The 20965-nt window shown below is 36.8% G+C and overlaps 2 protein-coding genes across 2 annotated transcripts in view; both read left to right on the forward strand.

Moving 5' to 3' along the window:
• Positions 1-4048, forward strand: part of LOC137216194 (A disintegrin and metallopeptidase domain 3-like) — a 106514-nt gene extending 102466 nt beyond the window's left edge. The window contains 2 exon segments of the mRNA XM_067722114.1: positions 1232-1397; positions 3897-4048. Of these exon segments, the coding sequence (XP_067578215.1) occupies positions 1232-1397; positions 3897-3957 (227 nt within the window). The 3' untranslated portion in view covers positions 3958-4048.
• A 12861-nt stretch (positions 4049-16909) lies between these two features.
• The window catches only part of ADAM2 (ADAM metallopeptidase domain 2), a 79792-nt gene continuing 75736 nt past the window's right edge, over positions 16910-20965 (forward strand). The window contains exons 1-2 of the mRNA XM_067722117.1: positions 16910-16964; positions 17543-17619. Of these exons, the coding sequence (XP_067578218.1) occupies positions 16910-16964; positions 17543-17619 (132 nt within the window). The remainder of the gene's footprint in view (positions 16965-17542; positions 17620-20965) is intronic.

Below are 20965 nucleotides of genomic sequence, written 5' to 3' on the forward strand. Positions count from 1 at the left end.
TGTATTTCCATAAAATCAACATCATGTTTTCTTTTCTTCAGATATTTTAGTTCTGTGTTTCCTGTTGACTTCCAGAAACCATTTCCTTCATGTCTTATCCTGTTTCATATTTTTATTATTTGACACATTTAATGGAAAAATTTCATCATGCCCACAAGTAGAAGCTCCCCATCTTTCTTCCTTAGAGTAATGGATATCTCCCAGGTAATCTAATAGTGATCTCTTTAATCAGTCTTTGGAGTAATTAACCACATGAGAAGGAAGCTCCACTTGCAACATGATAATTTTAGTAAAGATGGATTAAAGGAGAATGGACCTTTTCTGATGGGTGAGGCCAGGAAAGGAGAGCTATAAAGTGTTGAGTTCTACCATAGCATGAGACTGCTGCATGTTTGATTAGTTTCAGTATTTTTGCATATATTTGCTAATTTATTTCTTACAATACATAAAACTTCCTAAATCACTTTAAGGTAAATTACTTCTAATCAACATATAATTGGACTGTGTGTGTGTTTCAACATCACGGATCCTTTTGTCTTTTTGAGGGGGCATTAAATTCATTTACACTTAATATCCCCAGTAGTTGCTTTGGTGGTAATTCTGATTGCTTGATATAGTTTTTTGTATTTTAATTGTCTGGTTTATTTCTTTTGCTTAACTGGGCCAAGTTTCCATAGATTTAGTTTTCTAGTTTTATGTAATGTCTTTATAATGCCAAGAGGAATATCTATTTTTCTAATTAGTACAGTCAAAATTAAAACAATATCACTTTATACATCTATTATGTAAATTAACCTAGTCTACTATTGTTTTTTTAATTAGCCTCAGTTATATCAATAATTTTCCATAAATAATTTTTAAAATAGTTCTTTTCTTTTTTTGCTCTATATTTAAAATGGAAGAACCTATTAGATGAAAATATCAATCTAATGTGTTCTAAGTAGCAGTTCATAGACGGGAATATGATAGAATAAAATACATTAGAAAGTAGCACATAAACAAATATTAAATATACATACAAAGGTTAAAAATAAATTATATATATATATATTTGACAGAAATATATAATGCACTTTGGGGCATAGTCACAGAATATTGGAAAACACATTTAAATTTAAGTTTATTAACTCTATGATTATATTATTTGAATTCCAAAGTTTTATAATTCAAATTATTAATATGCTTTGAATACCATTTCTGAAAAAGTTAAAAGGTACTCTTATGTTTTCAGGTAAAAGTACAGACATGTTGGTAAAACGACGTGGTGCTTCTCGAAAAAACGGCCTTGTGATCAGTTTCTACGTTTTCCTGCCTTTCCTCATTTTAATTCCCATCACTGCTCTTAAATGGAATAAAATGAAGATATTTTGGGACAGAGAGGGCACAGTAAGTGAAGGGTGAGTAAACTCATTATCTTTAATATTTAAAATGATTTAGAAGAAAATTCAAATATTATTCAGAATATTATAAGTAGGACTCTTGGATGGATTGGGTAAATGTTCAGAAACATACCAAATTTTTTGCGGATTTCAGGCAGGTGGGTAAGTTTCGTGTTTATATAGGCCCAGGAACAACTGAAGTAACTCAGTAAATCCTCAGTACCTTTCGAATAGCAAGCCATGTTGGCTGTAACTGCTTTAGAAGGTCTGTCTACTTCCCAAGCAACCCTGTTTCCTTGCACTGACATTCACTTGTGCCAAGAAGATTAATAGAGACAGAAGAGCATAGAATAAAGAAGGTGAAGATTAATAGAGACAGGGAAGCATAGAATATGAGGAATGTGAAGATTAATAGAGAGAGGGCAGCATAGAATGAGGAAGGTGAAGATTAATAGAGACAAGGAAGTATAGAATATGGGGAAACTGAGAAAATATAAGATGGCAAAGAATGAGGGAGAGAACACACATAGGATACTGCCCATTTTACACATAATCAATATCACTCATGTGTTTCTAAAATTAGAATTAAGGCATTTGAGCAGCTTTTCCGTTTTTTTGTTTGTTTTTCTTGTTTTTTTTTTGTAGAGCAGAGCTTGATTAGGTCTTTTTTTTAATGAGGTATAATTAACATATGACATATTAGTTTCATGTTTATGTCATAATGCTTTGATATTTGTATATATTACAAAATGGTCACCACAATGAGTCTAGTTAATATTTGTCACCATGCATAGTTAACAAAAATTTGGTTTTCCCCTGATGAGGACTTTCAAGATCTACTCTTTTAGCAAGTTTCAAGAGTGTAATTCCTTATTTTAACTATAGTCGCCATGCTGTACATTATATCCCCATGACTTGTTTTTTTTACAACTGGAAGTTTGTACCTTTTGACCCTCTTATCCATTTTGCTCACCACCCCCTCATCCCGTTTTTCTGGCAACCACCAATCTGTTCTCTGTATCTGTAAGGGTGGTTTTTTTTTGTAGATTCCTCATATAAGTGGGATCACACTTTGTCTTTCTCTGTCTGACTTACTTCACTTTCATACTGCTTTTTTCTTTACTGTAACAACAATACAAGCCACAATTTTCTTAGTGAATATTTAGGAAAATGAGAATGCAGAAGCAAGGGTAAGGAGGTGGGTCTCATTTCTTCATTTTAAAGGAAATCATTTTTGTTTCTCATTTGTGTAGCCAGAGACAAAATAATTATATAAAATTTCAGTCAACACCTCTACTTCCCAAGTTAGTTAATCTTATTTATGAACAAGATAGCAGCGACCAGGTAATTCAGGGTAGTCTTCTGCATGATTCATCAATCATTCAACTGTTATAAACTGACTTAATTGAATGATATCTGGCATGTCTTCCTGTGCTCTTACTTAAGACATCTTGGACAAATCTGAATAGTTGCAAGAACTCGACCTGACTTTGGGAAGAGATGCTAGAGTAAGGTACCACTGATCATAAAGAACAAAGTCTGCTCGTGACAGCCTAAATTTTAGAGCAGCAGTAGATGGTTTCAGGGCTGCAAGGGCAAGAAATGATGTAGAGCTGAAACACAAAAGGGTGGTAAGGAACTGGATGGTTATGAGCCAGGCCATTGTCTCCATCACCCAAAGCCTTTACGGTTGACATCATCCCTTCTTGTCCATGTCCATTCTCTCCAAGATGACTGCTCTGCTTACACATGGCCCAGAGTACCTATCTCAACTCTTTCTAGTTTCATTTTCAAGTAAAAATCCCAGTAATCTGCCAAAACCAGTGCCTGTTAGTTCATTTTCTCAAGAGACAGAAGGAAATAACTGTGCAGGTGTATCTCATTTCAGCCAGTGTTCTGTCTGGATTTATAATCCTGAGTTAGGTGTTCAAACCTGATTTTATCATCTGTGGCCAGAGAATTGTAGCCATTTAGTAGGAACCTTTACACCATGACATTCCTCTTCAACAGGAGTTGTGTATGGGAGCCAAAGAACAAATGGAGGCTGTATAAATACCACAAAGTGTAACTAAGCATAGCTAATAGAGAGGCCTCATTAAGGACCTCATTAACAGAAGTGAAATAGTAAGTATTCATGTAGGTATTTGACAGAAATCATATAACTGAAGTTATGATAATTTAAGAATTTACATGTAAATTATCTGTTTAAATTGGAGAAGCATTATCATAGATATTTTAATATTTCATCCAGTCTTCCATGTAGACAAAATAGAGAAAAGTAATAGATGGATTTTTAGTTTGAAATTTTAAAAATGCTTAACATATTTAAAAGTTAGGCTAACCTTAGAAAAAAAAACAAGCACTACAATATATTATCCCTGAGTGGCATATAGAAAGCAAAGTGGATATTGGTACATATTAATTGAGTAATTAGGACAAATCTAGCTTTATTACTTTTCTTGACTTTAAGATTACAGTGTTTCCTAACCTTAAAAATAATTCTGTTTCTTTAAACAGGTCTCTATCAGAAGACAGCAGTAGGAACAGTAACAGCAACCAGTCTTACAATGAAAGGTGAAGTAAAAGAATCAAACTATTGACAAAATGATATAATTCATTAAATACTTAAAACAATATTTTTAACAGTACCTCAGTATAAGGAAGATATTATTCCCGTATTTCATCATTTTGATTTCTATTTGTTTCTATCATATACTAAAACAAAGACTAAAACAAAGCATTTGATGTTAATTTTATTTTATACTTATCTAGAAACATTTAACGTTAACTCACATTAGCCACAGATTTATTAACCAATATCTTTGTAAAAAGAAATGACTTCAAAGGGATTTTTAATATTTTCTTAAAATATTTATGTGCAATCATGCATTTGATTGGTAGATTTAACATTCTAAATGAGAGGTTTACACAAGTTTTCTCCCAACACCTGTATTTATTCCTCACTAACTCCCCGTTTATTGTTCTCCTTATTTTATTTCTTTTAAACTTTTTTATTTTGTATTGGAGTATAGCCGACTAATAATGTTGTGATAGTTTCAGGTGCACAACAAAGCAACTCAGCCATACATATACATGTATCCATTCTCCCCCAAACTCCGTTCACATCCAGGCTGCCACAGAACATTGTGTTCTCCTTATTTAAGAAATAAGGAAACAGACATAAAGAATGTAAATAATTCCCCACATGTATAGAATTTTAGTGAGTTTTGAGTTCGACAACCAGACGCCAGGGTTGAAGTCTTAAGAGCTCCACAATTTTGCCACATATTTTCTGATACAAGACTGGTGATGGGGAATGGAATTTACACTTATTGAGGACCTAGAGGATGCCAGGCAAACGCTAAATGCACTCACCCTCCAAGGCAGAAGAACAATTCTTTACCGTCAGTTGGGATAAAGGAGGCTTCTGTATATGTCGTTCAAATTTCTAACTCATGTGTAAAGAAATCGTGATATTTGACATATTAGACTTATCCCTGGAAGTAAAGGAAAACAATCAAAAACTCATCTAAGTGTGAGATCCCGAGATCATCTCTTTACTTACCTGCCACATCTGACTTTGATGGAGAAAAAAGTCAGTGGGTCTCTGTTTCCTTATCGGCCACCAAGCAAATCATTTATGACTCCTGTCCTCAATGTAAAGTAGTCTTATTTCTGCCTAGACCACCCTCTCCCTCTTCTCTGATCTCTTTACTAAAGGCCCGCATCTTAGGTGAAGATTCTGGCCCTCGGCTGTCTTCTTCTCATGTCCTCCGTCATAGTTCCTTCATCATGCTGGGTGTCTTCACCTGAACTTCTCACCTCCACACAACTTCAGTCATTTTCTCCTAGAGCGGTACAGTGAGCACGCATCTCCCCGGCTTTCTCCAAGTCTTAATTCGTAAATGCAATATCTTGCTTTCTTTTACACTTTTTTCTATTTTTCACAGTCATCTCCTGCCACCAGTACTTTATGGTTATATTAAGGTCTTGCCTCAAGAATTGGACACATTAGTCCGATAAACATATTTTATAAGTTGGTACTGAAAGGTGATTCTTTATGGGGAAGATGAGAGAAGTGAGGCTAACTGGGCAGTTGACACTGAAGGAGGAACTGGGTGGCAACTTTAAATGTGGCTGACTGAGTAGGCCCTAGGGAGCAAGTGATGTGTCAGCAAGGAATTGGAGGAGGCACAAATAATGACCTAGTTTAGATATTTGAAAGGAGTCACCTGACATCACCGTCAGCTCACAGAAGGCTTCTATCTAAATGCAAAGGATACAGTACAGCAAGAGAGGGTGCAGGCAAGCACTGTGGGTCAGAGAGATGCCTCAGGCACAAGATCTCAAGGTTCCTTATTTTAAATTTTAAAAAGCCCATCATAAATCCCACTGCCCTTATCTCAGCAAAAAGTGAAACCAGATATTCAGGCTTTCCCACAGGTAAAGAGAGAGCTTTACCGTTCCAGCTGTAAACCCAGTCTGTCTTAGACAGGCATAGAGCTGGCAGAGCAGCCCATGCATATACCTGGGCAGGAGCTTTTCAAGCACATGAATGATACAATGGAAAAAAAAATGTCAGGACTAATCCAGGAGAGAAGGGATGTTACCTCAGACCAGGGATAGTAAAGATGGTCTTAGGAATAAATTTTGAAGGTGAACCAACAGAATGAATTGAGAGTTTGGCTGTAGAGTGTAAGAAGAAGTACTTAAATGTTGTTCATTTCTATACAGCAGGAAGATAGCTAGGCTACCATGTAAAGCCAGACCTCTCTGTGTCTAAATTTGTGCTCTTAATATATTTAAAATTTTATTTTAAAATGTATGGATGTTGAAGGAGAAAATCTGCCTAGGTAACTTTGAGCCAGGACCGGTGTCTGATATGCCACGATTAAAAGGTTACATTTCCTCATAGATGAATGGAACGTAGTTGAAGTATTTTTGACGTGGTAAGGGAGGGATTTAGCAAGATATGGTGCGCTTTTTACAAAATTCACAGGGATAAATTAGGAGAAAATTCAGTCAGATTCAGTCAGGACTGGAGACTAGTGAAATGGAATGCACAGGAAAAGTGTGATGAGGGCAGGATTCGTTAAGACGGAAAGAACAACACAGTTTTCAGAGACCTAACAGGGGTAGACTTGGTTGAAGTGGTGACTGGATAAATGTATTTGGGTTAGAATAAAAGAGAACTACAAAGACAAACATTTCTGACACAGTGGATAATGACAGCTTTTACTAACGGCGTGTTGTACAGCAGCTGAGAAGCAGCTTGGTTTTGGAGCGATGAAGCGGAGGGGAGTAAAGAAGGAGTTTGTTCTGAACATGTGTGTGGGACACCTGTTGGAAACGCACAGAGGACTGTTGGGAGTTCTCCTCCTCTGTAGATAAAAATAGAGAAAAGAGCAATTATTTCCTTCTTCACATATTGTATTGCTCTTTTTCTCTCTGTTTCCTTGTTCATGACTTTCTTTGACCCATGTGAAACATAGAGTCCGTGTAAATGAGACATATATAAATAGCAGTTTATAGCATTTCCTTTTAATGTGGCTATCACAAATGTTTCTGGAAAAAATCAAACCAAAGAAACAAAAAAAACTTGGGTTTACAGATTCTGTAGAGCACAGGTATAGGTTGTGACAGTATCAACTGTCTTATATTAATTAATTGATATACCTATAGCTTTGTAGTAAAATTAGACAGCTTTTATTAACCATTAAAAATGTAGCATTTCTTTTTTCTGTATTTCTTTTAGAATGGTAACTAAACAATACCGTCAAAAGCCATAATTTGGAGAAAAGATATTGCCAAGAAACACACCATTAACTGGGCTGGTTCAAGAATAAAAAAAAATCTGCTTTTCTCTCCTTTGTGGTGGCTTAAAGCTTTCAATTTCAAAAACAAAAGTAAATCCTGTGAGTGAAAGTATGTCGCGTTGTGTCAATTCATTCTGTTCTCGAGCCCAAGTTTGTGTGCCCGATGCACACCGAGGCCAAACAAAGGGAAACGTCAGTGTTTGGAGCAGATTAAGGTTTATTGCAAGGACCAGCCAAGGAGAACGGACAGCTCATGCTCAAAAATGCCAACTCCCTGATGGCTCTTGGGGAAGAGTGTTTACAGGCAAAATTTGGGGCAAGGGCTGCAGGGTATGGAACCTTCCCCTGATTGGTTGGTGGTGAGGTAACAGGGCGCTGTTCCAGGAATCTCAGTCATCAGCCTTTCCTGCCAGTGTGGGTCCACATGCTTGTGCTCAGCCTCAAGTGACTTCCTGCATCTGGCTTGAGGGGGCCCTAGTTCCTGTTGAAGATCTCAGTCATACGCGTCAGATGGTTCTGCACGTCCCCGAGGAGGAACGGCACCAGGCCCCATGCTGCACTGTCGTTTCTTCCTGCCATCCCTCACTTCCCTGATTAGTAACTGTTTGAATGTGCCCTTTGGAGCTCGGGGAAGGTCTAGGAAGCTGAAAGCCTTTTTCCGACAACCTGGAAGCTGGGGACCCGGAAAGCCTTTTGTGCCCAGGAGGACCCACAGGGGGCCTTCTACCGCCATGATCCTCTAGTAGGAAATAAGCAGGTTGGCCTCTTTTGAACCTGCGAGGCTGTTGCATCCCAACGGAAAACTTTCCATTGTGCACTCCTGCCACCGACTGCCCTCAGATACCCATGGCCCTGCTAATCGCTCCCATCTCAAGAGAGGACACCTAGAATCTGCACCTCTGCAATAGTTCATGATTCTCATCCCCTACCCATTCCAAGCTTCGGGATATTGAGAGGAAGGGTTGCTACACAAGGTCAGCCCCAGAGCCCTCAGAGTCACTAGCATCCATTCTATCTTCAAGGAGTTGCTCACACCGAGTTCCTGGTCATAGATAACTGTTCTGTCTCCAGGTGATACTTCCCTGCCCTCGTGGAAATTGAGCTCTAGAATACATCTTTCTTTGTCCTTTGAAGGAACCCAGACTTGCTGCTCTTTCCTGACTGAAGCTGAGCTTTTCTGGGTGACAGTTTCTTGCTTCAGTGCCCCCTCTCTTCATCTCCCTCTTCCTGAGATGGGTGCACTTCTGCACACCTCAAAGCATTATTTGTGGGTTAGAGATCCATGAGCCTATCTGGAGTCTAATTAGGACCTACAGAATTTCCATCCATATAAATGAAGGTGCTCCTGGGTCAGGGGTGGGAGCATCTCATCACAAAGACCAAGAGTTTCTTTCTCCAAATGAGCAAATGATGAATGGATACACGAGATGTGGTCCGTCCATACAATGGGATAGTATTCAGCCACAAAAAGGAAGCACTGATATTGCTACCACGTGGATGAACCTTGGAACCGTTATGCTAAGTGACTAAAGCCAGTCACAAAAACCACGTATTATGCCTTTGTATGAAACATCCAGAACATGGACATCTAGAGAGACTAAGATTAGTGGTGGTTTACTGCTGAAAGTGGGGGTGGGGATTGAAAAGCTGGGGTGGGTGATGGTAATAACTAAAGGGTAGAGGACTTGTTTTTGAGATGAGGGAACTGAAATTGTGGTAATGGTTGCACATATCTGTGAATACACTAAAAACCCTACAATCATTCACCTGTGTGCTTTAAGTGGGTGAACTCTGTGGTAAAAATAATACACATCGGGATGATTCTACCATAACTTTCCCTCATCCCCTTTGCCACTATCTTATTTGGGGCCATTATGATCACTGTCCTGCCTTATTTAATTCATAATTTCTCAGGATCAGTTTCCCAGGAGTACTACCACCTAGCAGGTCCAAGTTTTAGACCTGAGCAGAGTTTATTTTTGCAACTATTGTTATAACACATCCTTGCTGTGGAGTGTACTGGGATAAAGGAAGGTGTGGGTGAGTGGCAGGCAGAAGTTGAGTTAGGTTTAGAGCGTGAGTAGCTTAAGATATTTGTCAGAAAATTCAAAGACAATTACATGTTCTGTCTTCTGCAGTGGTGTCACTTTTCCCCTCTGAGTTTGTCTTGCTGGCCTCCCCATTTCTAAATCTTCCTTTTTACGGTTCTAACAGTAACTGTGAACAAGATACACTAAGGTTCCATTTCAACGTTTTCTTCCCTTTCCTCAACAGATTATAATCTAACATTGTAAGAATAGGCACACAGTTGAATTGTGCTTTTTATTGTCTCATGCAGAATTGAGTCCAATATCCTTTGTTTTTTAATTGAGGTAACATTGGTTTTTAACATTGTATAAGTTGCATGTGTACCACATTTTTCAACTTCTTTCAGTGTGCCCACCACCAAATTTTTAGTTTCCATCCCCCACCCTTCTTCCCTTCTGCTTACCATTACTCTGTTCTCTCCTATGTGTTTGTTCTGCTTTGGTTTGGTTTCTTAATTTATTTTTTTCTGCATATGAGTGAAATCATACAGTATTTGTCTTTCTCCACCTGACTTATTTCATTTAGCATGATACCATCAAGGTGCAACCATATTGTCACAAATGGCAAGATTTCATCTTTTTTACGACTCCTATTCCATTGTGTATACATACCGCATCTTCATCCATTCATCTGTCAGTGGTCACTTAGGTTGTTTCCTTATCTGGGCTATTATAGATAATTCTGTAATGAACATAGGGGTGCATATATCTTTTTGAATTAATGTTTTCAGTTTCTTTGGGTTAATACCCAGAAGCAGAACAGCTGGATCACATGGTAGTTCCATTCTTAATTTTTTGAGGAATCTCTATACTAGTTTTCATAGTGGCTACAAGTTAAATTCCTCCAAATAGTGTATGAGGGCTCCCTTTTCTCCACACCCTCTACAACACTTATTACTTCTTGCCTTTTTGATAATAGCCATTCTAAAAGGCATAAGGTGGGCTTCCCTGGTGGCGCAGTGGTTGAGAGTCCGCCTGCCGATGCAGGGGACACGGGTGCGTGCCCCGGTCCGGGAAGATCCCACATGCCGCAGAGCGGCTGGGCCCGTGAGCCATGGCCACTGAGCCTGCGCGTCCGGAGCCTGTGCTCCGCAACGGGAGAGGCCACAACAGTGAGAGGCCCGCGTACCGCAAGAAAAACAAAAAAAATGAAAGGCATAAGGTGATTTGATTCCTCATTCCAGTTTTGATTTACATCATTTCCCTAACAATTAGTGAGGTTGAACATCTGTTTATGTGCCTGTTGGACATCTGTGTATCTTCTTTGGAAAAACAACAATTTATATCCTCTTCCTACTTATTAATCGGTTGTTTTGTGAATTTTGAATTGTATGAGCTGTTTGTATATTTTTGATATTAAGCCATTGTTGGTCTCATTGTTTGCAAATATTTTCTCCCAGACCACATGTTGTCTTTTTGTTTTGTTGATGGTTTCCTTTGCTGTACAAAACCTTTTAAGTTTAATTAGATGCCACTTGTTTACTTTTGGTTTGATTTATTTTGCCTTAGGAGACTGATCCCCCCCCACAAAAAAAATTGGTACAATTTATGTCAAAGAGTTTTCTGCCTATGTTCCCTTGTAGGACTTTTATGGCTTCAATTCTTACATTTAGGTCTTCTATCTTCTCTTCCTTCACAGTATAACTAAGGACTTGTTTTATTCGGTAGCATGTCTTTATCCAGGGGATTTATTTTCAACTATATAAATATGAAAGTAGAAGACTATTTTTCCTTTCTCTGAGCGAGCACTAGAAGTCCAGCTTCTGGTTCCTACATCTTGCCTTAAAACCTGGTGGTTAGGGCTTCCCTGGTAGCACAGTGGTTGAGAGTCTGCCGGCCGATGCAGGGGACGCAGGTTCGTGCCCCGGTCCGGGAAGATCCCGCATGCCGCGGAGCGGCTGGGCCCGTGAGCCATGGCCGCTGAGCCTGCGCGTCCGGAGCCTGTGCTCCGCAACGGGAGAGGCCACGACAGTGAGAGGCCAGCATACCGCAAAAAAACAAAAAAAAAAAAAACAAAAAACCTGGTGGTTAGCCAGATATCATCTCTCATGTTCTGATTTGTCTTTAACCTTCTTTCAAATTCTGATACTGGGATTTTCCCTTTTTTTCAAGCTTAGCTCTTATAGGATAACAGGAGAGGGTAACTACTAACCCATTTTTCCATGGTGCTAGATAATATTCCATGTTTTCATTCACACACATGCACACACATACACACAATATTTTTCTTTTAGGTATAAATTAAATTTTACTCACTATAAATTTTTATTGAGATAGAAAAATTAGAGAAGTTCTAAGAGTTCTAAGAATTTAGCTTGTAATGATTAGAAAGATGAGAAAAGTATCATTTTATTTATCAAGGTTAAATCATATGAAATGCCACTCTATACTACCCCCAATTTTTTTTTTTTTTTTCTTTGGTAATATCTCACTCTAAATTTCTTTACCATGGCCTTGCCTATATTTAGAACTTCCATCTTGTCATTCCTTCACTTCACTCATTACACTACAGGCTTTGAACAGGTTCCCATACAAGTTCCCTACTGCTATTCAAAATGCTAGATCATTTCCCAAACTTTCTATCTCAGCCAAAACATCAATTCCACAAATAGGTTTTTCTAACGATCTTATCTATATGGTCACACCCCTCGCTCAAAATTCTCTATTCGAGCACTCCATTTCTTCAGAGCACTTTTCACGACCTCTTTATATTGGGGAAGTTTGTCATTAATTTCCTATTAATTTTCTTTCTCCTCTTCTGTAATATAAGCTCCAAGTGTGGACACAGTCCCTTTCTTTCACATGTGCCACTATATTGTTTTCTTCTTTTTTTTTTTTTTTGCTGCACCATGCAGCATGTGGGGTCTTAGTTCCCCAAGAGGGATTGAACCCGTGCCCCCTGCAGTGGAAGCATTGAATCTTAACCACTGGACCACCAGGGAAGTCCCCAGTATGCCACTATATTCTTATTTTCTATTGTAGTGCCTGACATGTATGTATATTGAATTAGTTTTGCAAATTGAATGATTTGATTTAATAAGAAAGTTAAATAAATGTGTTTTATATTGATTGCATAAGAAATACTAAGTGTGTTTAAGGCTATGGAATTTGGGCATGCCAAATTTTTCACCAGAGAACATTGGTAGTTTAATTACTTTTTTCCATTGTTTCATGCTTCTTAATCAATTAACTAGTATGGATATTTGTATCAAAGATTTATCAAAATAAAGTGTAATATGTGCTCAACATAAAGTACTAAAGTATAAAATTTTATAGGATCAAAACTGTTTTAATTCATTACTTGCTTTTGTTTTCTTCTTACATAATGGTGTTCTCTTCAATCTTCTTTATTTTAGTATCCAGGTGCAATAACATTGGAGGGATTTTTAGTTATTATAGCTCAATTATTTGGCCTTAAGTTAAGATTAACATATGATGACATCCACAAGTGTTCCTGTCCAAGAGCTACATGCATAATGAATCATGAAGCAGTATAAGCCTTGTTTTTCATTTGAATTAATTTCACACATACGTTTGTGAGGTTGTTTACAAGACATGGTGAATTTCTTATTCTTTATACTCAGTTCCACATCAAAAGTTGGAAAGGTATGTTGTGCCTGAAGAGATATCACAGATTTGTCCAAATGATACAAGACTCCAGAAGGTGGTAAATCTCATGATAATGAAATATTTACTCAAGGGAATTAGAGGGAAAATTTAAATATTTATGAAGACTATGAAATATTTTATAAAATATAATACTACTTCTGTTTTTGTTGTTGTAGTATCTATTGCCAAGGCAAAGATGTCTAAAATCTTGCTTAAAAATATAACAAAGAACTGGCAGCTTTGACTATTATTTTGATGGAAATAAAAAGGAGGAAAGATTTGAAGAGGAAAAAGAATTGCCCTCATTTGCAGAAATTATGATTAACTACCTACTTAAATCAACAGAATCAGTTTACAATTAGAACAACAACATCAAAAAATTCATCAGGATGATCAGTCTTGGAAAACACTAAGAAAATGGATGCCTATTATAAAATTTCTAATTTTTCCAGAAGAGATCTATAAGTTCAGTAAAATCCCAATCTATATTTTAGATTATTTTTTAAGGAACTTGATAAACTCTATGGGAAGTGATAAAATGAAGATGGTAAACATAGACAACCTTTTGGGGATTATGAGGTGCAATTTATGATCAAAGAAGGGATTTTATTTTGGGGAGACACTACATATTGTCTACCGACTTTTAGAAATAAAGAAATGGGGGAAAGATGATGATGTTGGATATAATGAAGACTTAAGAGCAAAATCATGGAATAAACTAGAGAGGAGAGGATCTGGTACGTAAAAAAAGGGACTGGCTTTTATCAGAGCTGGGCATATTCAATTATTGTGATAGAGTGTTTGGAGGGTAAATAGATAGATATGAAGGTAGTTGAATAGCTGTGAGACAGGCTGGGACCTGGGACCCTTTGCTGCAGTGCTGCAGTGCTTCCACTTGGACAAATCTCTCTTCGAGCAATAAAATACAAAGAAGCTGTATGGGACTGAAAATAACTGCGTGCATGCTGAGTTGGGACAAATTCTGGACAAAAGATACAAAAAGACCCCAAAAAAGAAACACCCAACTGCCGCTTTTGAAGAGCCTGGAGCAAAAGCAGGGTACTGTGCATGACCCCTGCACACAACACCACCTAAGGGGTGAGCAAACCACCTAAGCCACCATTCTGGCCTGACCCCTGGACACACCCCTACCCTCACCCCATATAAGGAACAAGCTTGCCCCCCCACCCCCACCTCAGGGAGCGAGCTAGCAAGGGAAACTGTTGATTGTTTTCACTCCCCCACCGCTGCTTGCAGCAGGGGCCCCAATAAAGCCTTGCCTGAATTTCTTGTCTGGCCTCTGACCAATTTCTATTGATTAAGGAGACCAAGAACCCTGGTTGGTAACAGTTGAAACAGAGACCATCTGGCACACTATTTCAGCAAAGCTGAAACTATTTTCTATTTCATTCTTTACAGAAAATGTTTGCTGTACCCTATTCTATAGCATTTCCAAGAGCTGCTTGTGGGATTTAGTTTTATCTTACAGGAGCAGTAACCAGCTCACAGACTCACATGTGTTGGCATGCTTCCCTTCCCTAACGTCCCATACCAGTGCTTTGGTGGTAGGCAGAATGGACCTTTAAAGATGTCCTCACTCTAATCCCTGGAATTTGTGGACATGTATGTTACATGGTAGAAGGTAAGTTGCAGAAGTAATTAAGGTGATGGACCTTCAAGTAGGGACACTATCCTAGATTATCTGGGTGGGTCCAATCTAATCTCATGAGCCCTTAAAAACAGAGAATATTCTCCAGGTGAAGTCAGAGAGATGTGGCAGAATGGGGCTCAAAAAGACTGGTGCTGGGAAAACTGGACATCTACATGTGAAAGAATGAAATTAGAATATTTCCTCACACCATACACAAAATGGATTAAAGATCTAAAGGTAAGACCCCAAACCTTAAAACTCTAAGAAGATAACCTAGGCAGAACACTCTTTGACATAATTTATAGCAGTATTTTATCTTTATCTGTCTCACAAAGCTAAAGCAAAAAGCAAAAATAAACAAATGGGACCTATTTAAACTTAAACACTTTTGCACAGCAACGGAAACCATTGACAAAACTAAAAGACAACCCATGGAATGGGAGAAAATACTTGCAAATGACCAACAGGGGGTTTATATCCAAAACATATAAACAGCACATAGAAATCAATATCAAAAAACAAACAGGCCAGTCAAAAATTGGTCAGAAGACCTGAATTGACATTTTTCCAAAGAAGTCATACAAAATGGCTAACAGGCAAGTGAAAAGATTCTCAACATCGCCAATTATTAGAAAAATGCAACTCAAAAGCCCAATGAGATATCACCTCAAACCTGATAGAATGTAGAATTTAAAAGTCTACAAATAACAAATTTTTGAGGGGACGTGGAGAAAAGGGAACCCTCCTGCACTGTTGGTGGGAATGTAAACTGGTGTAGCCACTATGGAAAACAGTATGGAGGTTCCTCAAAAAACTAAAAATAGAACTACCATATGACCCAGTAATCCCACTACTGGGCATATATCCAGAAAAGACGAAAATTAATTTGAAAAGATACATGCACCCCGATGTTCATAGCAGCACTACATACAAGAGCCAGGACATGGAAACAACCCAAGTGTCCATGACAGATGAATGGATAAAGAAGATGCAGCATATATACGCAATGGAATATTACTCAGCCATAAAAAGGATGAAATTCTTCCATTTGCAGCAACATGGATGGACCTAGAGAATATTATGCTTAAATAAAAAGTTTTAAAAGTAACATAGCCTCAAAATAGAAGAATCAAAAATTGATAGTAATTAAGGAAATAAAATAGCCAAACATGGTTGGGTTTTGGTTATTTTCACTGATCCAAAACTTTTTTTTTAATTGAAGTATGGTTGATTTACAATATTATGTTCGTTCCAAGTGTACAACGTAGTGATTCAATATTTTTATACATTACACTCCATTTAAAGTTATTATGAAATACTGGCTATATTCCCTGTGCTGTACAATATATCCTTGTAGCTTATTTAATTTATACATAGAAGTTTGTACCTCTTAATCCACTACCCCTATCATGCCTCTCCCCCTTTTCTTCACCCCACTGGTAACCACTAGTTTGTTCTCTGTATCTGTGAGTCTGTTTTGTTATACTCATTTGTTTGTTTTATTTTTTAGATTTGAAATATAAGTGAGAACATACAGTATTTGTCTTTCTCTGTCTGACTTATTTCAGCAAACATAATACCATTTGCAACCACATGGATGGACCTGGAAGGTATTATGCCAAATATGTTTTTTAATAGCTCCAACTATAAATGAACAAAATTCTAATCAATAGTAAAATAGAAAAACAGATGGACATATTCAATGTGTGATATACAGCAACAAGAGGGAAAAAAAAAAAAAACTATTGCTACTCACAACGTGGATGGATCTCCTAATCATCATGTTAAAAAAACTTAAACATAAAAAGAATACATGGTGATTGGCTCCATTTATATAGGTTCAAAAACAGACAAAAGTAATCTATGGTGTTAGAAGTAGTGATTGTCAGGGGACAATCTGGCAGCTTTAGTGGTTCTATATTTTATTTCTGGATCTGAATCTAGGTGTTAATTACACTGGTTTGTTCAGTAGAATATTGAGCAGTGCCTATATATATTATATATTTATACATAAATGTATAACATATGTAGTATAAATATTTATATATATTACATAAAAGTTCACTTAAGTGTAGATGAATCTTCCTGTTCATTAGCTGTTTCTTCAGCCTTGCCTTTCGGAAGTGATTCTGCGCTTTCTTAGCCGGAAAGCGGAGTCACAAGGCGTCAAAGCCTCCTGCATAGATTTAGCGGCCAAGGCCGCCCACGTTGAACGGCGCACAGCAGGCAGCCTCTCGACCCTCCGCTGCTCTCCCAGCCGCCTGCCTCCTGCGGTGTGTGCGGTCAGGAGGGGTCTCCTCGCGCCCCCAACTGCCCTGTAGTCAAGCGTACGGCCGTTATTCGGGCTGCCATCCAGGACGTCCAGCCATGTGGTGCCTTCTGTTTCTGCTTCTGGGGCTCATCGGGCTTCAGACAGACGATAGTAAGTACTAAAACCCTCTTCTGACCTTTAGGGAATGTCAGGTCTCCTTTCTGTTTCCCTCTGAGAGGCTGGATATCCCTTTAAAAGTGTTTTTTTGGTGGGAGTTCCAACTGTGTAAGCCCGAATCCACTCCCACATTGCCACCTTTCCCAATCAAAATCCACTTTGGTTGCGAGGGTCTTTCCCACTCTTCTTGGGACCGTAGTAAAGATGGGAGATGCCGTGGCTTGAGTAGATCCCTTAAGATTAGAGTTTCATATACTGCTCTGCATTTCTGATATGTGGATTCTGTAGTTGGAAGGTCCAAAGGACCTGACTTTATTTGTTCTGCGAGCACTTGGGCCTATTACCTCAGGATTACCAGAACCTGCCCACGGGGCAATATTTCTAAAGCAGTATACCTGTTTCTCTTTAAAAGGTTTGTAATTCTAGAAAGAAGTGGGTATTGAGGTGAGGGTATTTGAAAAGAGTAAAACTGAGGGATGGCATATAGAATATTATGGATTTAGATGAGGAAATAATGAAGGAAGCTATGAGGTGGTGAGTGTTGCCCCTGTAAAACATTTTGCACCTTGCAGATTCAGAAAGACTACGTGTGCAAATTACAGTTCCAGAGAAAATACGGTCAACGTCAAGTGGAGGAGTTGAAACATACGTAATTAAGCCCTAACATTTTTCACAAACTAAAAAACATGTGACTATTTTGTTCCTAATAAGTAAACCTGGTGTTTTTCATCTCTGCACACTTTCTGAATTTTATATTTATACCCAATTTTTCTTAAATGGAAGAGCCCTTTTGAAAATGAACCAAGATTAACAATGTTTCATAGAAATATGGTGCAGTGATGCTTATTATCAAAGCCCCAAGGCCCATCTAAATCTAAATGGTTCTAAATCTCTTTCCCTCCTGAGCGTCTGAATAATACCTGACCTGATCCATTTACAGTCTCTTGTCACTCATTCACCATACAATATTTGGAGGATTTTTAGTAGTTGTTAAGTAAGCCTATGGCATCCCTATAGGGGATGGCAATCATTTGATTTAATGAAGTGTTGTATGAATAATTTTTATGTCTTGATTGAAAATATGTTCATCATTAAGAATTCTTTTTATGCCATCTTAGTGTATCTTGGTTCAGGTATTAGTTTTCTCCTTTTTATTCTTTGAATTAATTAGAAAGTTTCTTATCTGTTTTACTAATTTCTAGAATCATTTCTAAAGAAGTGAAGTGTTTTTTTAAAACACCACACCTTAATTTTCTTTTTGATTGGTAGTAAATGTTTAGATAATTTGAATGCAAATATTTCCTTATCAGCTACCTAGTTGTCACACTAATACAGATATCACAAGCTTAAAATTTTCAATATATAATTTATAAGGGAATGAATATTTATGAAAACTTTAAATCATTTAAATAGAAAAAAAGAGGTGAGACATTTAACAGCATTTTAAGAGTATTTTGTTTTTTTAATGGAAAAATCTATGGAATTACTTGGTCATATTAGAAAATGTACACAGAATCTACTTAGAGGGAAATATCTTCAACCAGGTTTCACCAGATACTATGAGAGTAATTCTCATAAGAGAAGTAAAAAAAAAAATCATCTGTCCTCAACTGTCAAATTCATGAGGGAAAAATGTTGACTATTTTGTTAATGTCTCTAACTCCAGTGCCTAGAACAGTGCTGGCTACATAATAAAGGATTAATAGTATTTTTTGAACTGATAAGGCTATTGTACCTACCGACTTAACGAATGCAACAAACATAATATGAAAAGTGTATGTTTATAATTATTATAATTAATAAAGAATATACCACAAGAGAATATTCAACTTAAAAAGACTAGGAGGTTTTAAAAATAACTGAATGGAACTTCTGTACATGAAAAATATAGTATGAGAGTAAAATCAAGAATTAACAGTAGCCAGAGACAGCTGAAGAAACTAAACAGATGCAACATATAAACAGCTCAAGGAAAAAGAGGAGAGAATTAGAGGCTTAAGTAAAGAGCAATTAGAATTCCTGGAAAATAGAGAAAAAAATCTGGAAAAGAGGTTATATTAAACATAGATGAACTGAGATCAGGTATCACAACACAGAATAAATAAAAATTAGAGTACATTAACACTTTTCAGATTACAAGAGAAGAAAATAATTTAAATAATGTACTTCAGCAGTTAGAAATTGAAACTGGGACAAAGAATAACATAAAAGCTGGAATTGATTAAAAAGTATGAATATGTATACCTCAAAACAAAACATATTGAATATACAATTGTAACTGTAACAAAAGAATATAAAGCATATATACATCTTGGTATAATAGGGAATTAAAATAATTTAAATAAAACTGTTAAAATTTTTGATTGATTAAATTTATCAGAAATTACATATATTTCAAATTGAATTTAAAAATATATACCACAAGAGAAACACCTAAATCACAAGGGAATAGAAAGGTCTAGCACAAAAATAAGAAAAATTATACAAAGCAAATAGTAAAGTTAGTATAGGCAGCCATATTTTATCAGGCACAAGTTGTCTGTAAGGCAACACAAATAAAAGTATGAAAGATTTTAATAGGGATGAAAAAAAGTGGGCATAGTGATACATAGAGCAGAAATTTAACAAATGAATAATACAATGAATAAATGTGTCAAAAAATTCAAAAATCCTTGAGGAGATAAGCAATTTCATAGAAAAACAAACTCTTGGGATATAAGGAAAGATGAAAATGCCCAACACTTTAAAAAATTTGAATCTGAATATAAATGTCTCTTTCTCCCTCCTCAAAAATACAAAAACAACCATTAAAACTAAGTCAAAAGCTAAATTATTTTACAAATAAATACAACCAAACATTTAAGAAAGACATAATTAAAACTCATAAAAACTCAGCCAGCAAAAAGAAAAAGAGTTAATACTGCTGAATACATAAAGGCAATATTACCTTGACACCAAAAACAAAGAAGGGTAATATAAGAAAGAAAATTTGGGACTGAATGAATTCATGAGTATATGTGGCAAACATAAGAAATATGAGAAAATCTAATATAACAAAGTATTAAGAAATGACCAATGGCTTGTTTGTTTTTTTGTTATTGAGTTGTATGAGTTGTTTGTATATTTTGGAAATTAAGCCCTTTTTGGTCACATCATTTGCAAATATTTGCTCCCAGTTAGTTGGTTGTCTTTTGTTTTGTTTATGGTTTCTTCTGGGGTGCAAAAGCTTAGAAGTTTGATTAGGTCCCATTTGTTTATTTTTACTTTTATTTCTATTGCCTTGGGAGACTGACCTAAGAAAATATTGCTATGTTTTATGTCAGAGAACGTTTTACCTATGTTATCTTCTAAATGTTTTATGGTGTCATGTGTCTTATATCTAAGTCTTTAAGACATTTTGAGTTTATTTTTGTGTATGGTGTGAGGGAGTGTTCTAACTTCATTGATTTACATGCGGCTGTCAAACTTTCCCAATACCACTTGCCAAAGAGACTGTCTTTTATCCATTGTATATTCTTGCCTCCTTTATCGAAGACTAATTGACCATAGGTGTGTAGGTTTATTTCTGGACTTTCTAGCCTGTTCCATTGATCCATATGTCTTTTTTTATGCCAATACCACACTGTTTTGATTACTGTAGCTTTGTAGTATTGTCTGAAGTCTGGGAAGTTTATGCCTCCTGCTTTGTTCTTTTTCCTCAGGATTACTTTGGCAATTCTGAGTCTTTTGTGATTCCATATAAATTATAGGGTTATTTGTTCTACTTCTGTGAAAAATGTCATGGGTAATTTGATAGGGGCCGCATTAAATCTGTAGATTACTTTGAATGGTATGGTCATTTTAATAATATTATTCTTCCAATCCAAGAGCATGGGATAGCTTTCCATTTCTTTAAATCATCTTTAATTTCCTTTATCAATGTTTTATAGTTCTCAGCATATAAGTTTTCACCTCCTTTGTTAGGTTTATTCTTAAGTACTTTTTTGGATCTGATT

Source organism: Pseudorca crassidens, chromosome 21 (genome assembly GCF_039906515.1).
Source record: "Pseudorca crassidens isolate mPseCra1 chromosome 21, mPseCra1.hap1, whole genome shotgun sequence".
NCBI classification, from domain to species: Eukaryota; Metazoa; Chordata; class Mammalia; order Artiodactyla; family Delphinidae; genus Pseudorca; species Pseudorca crassidens.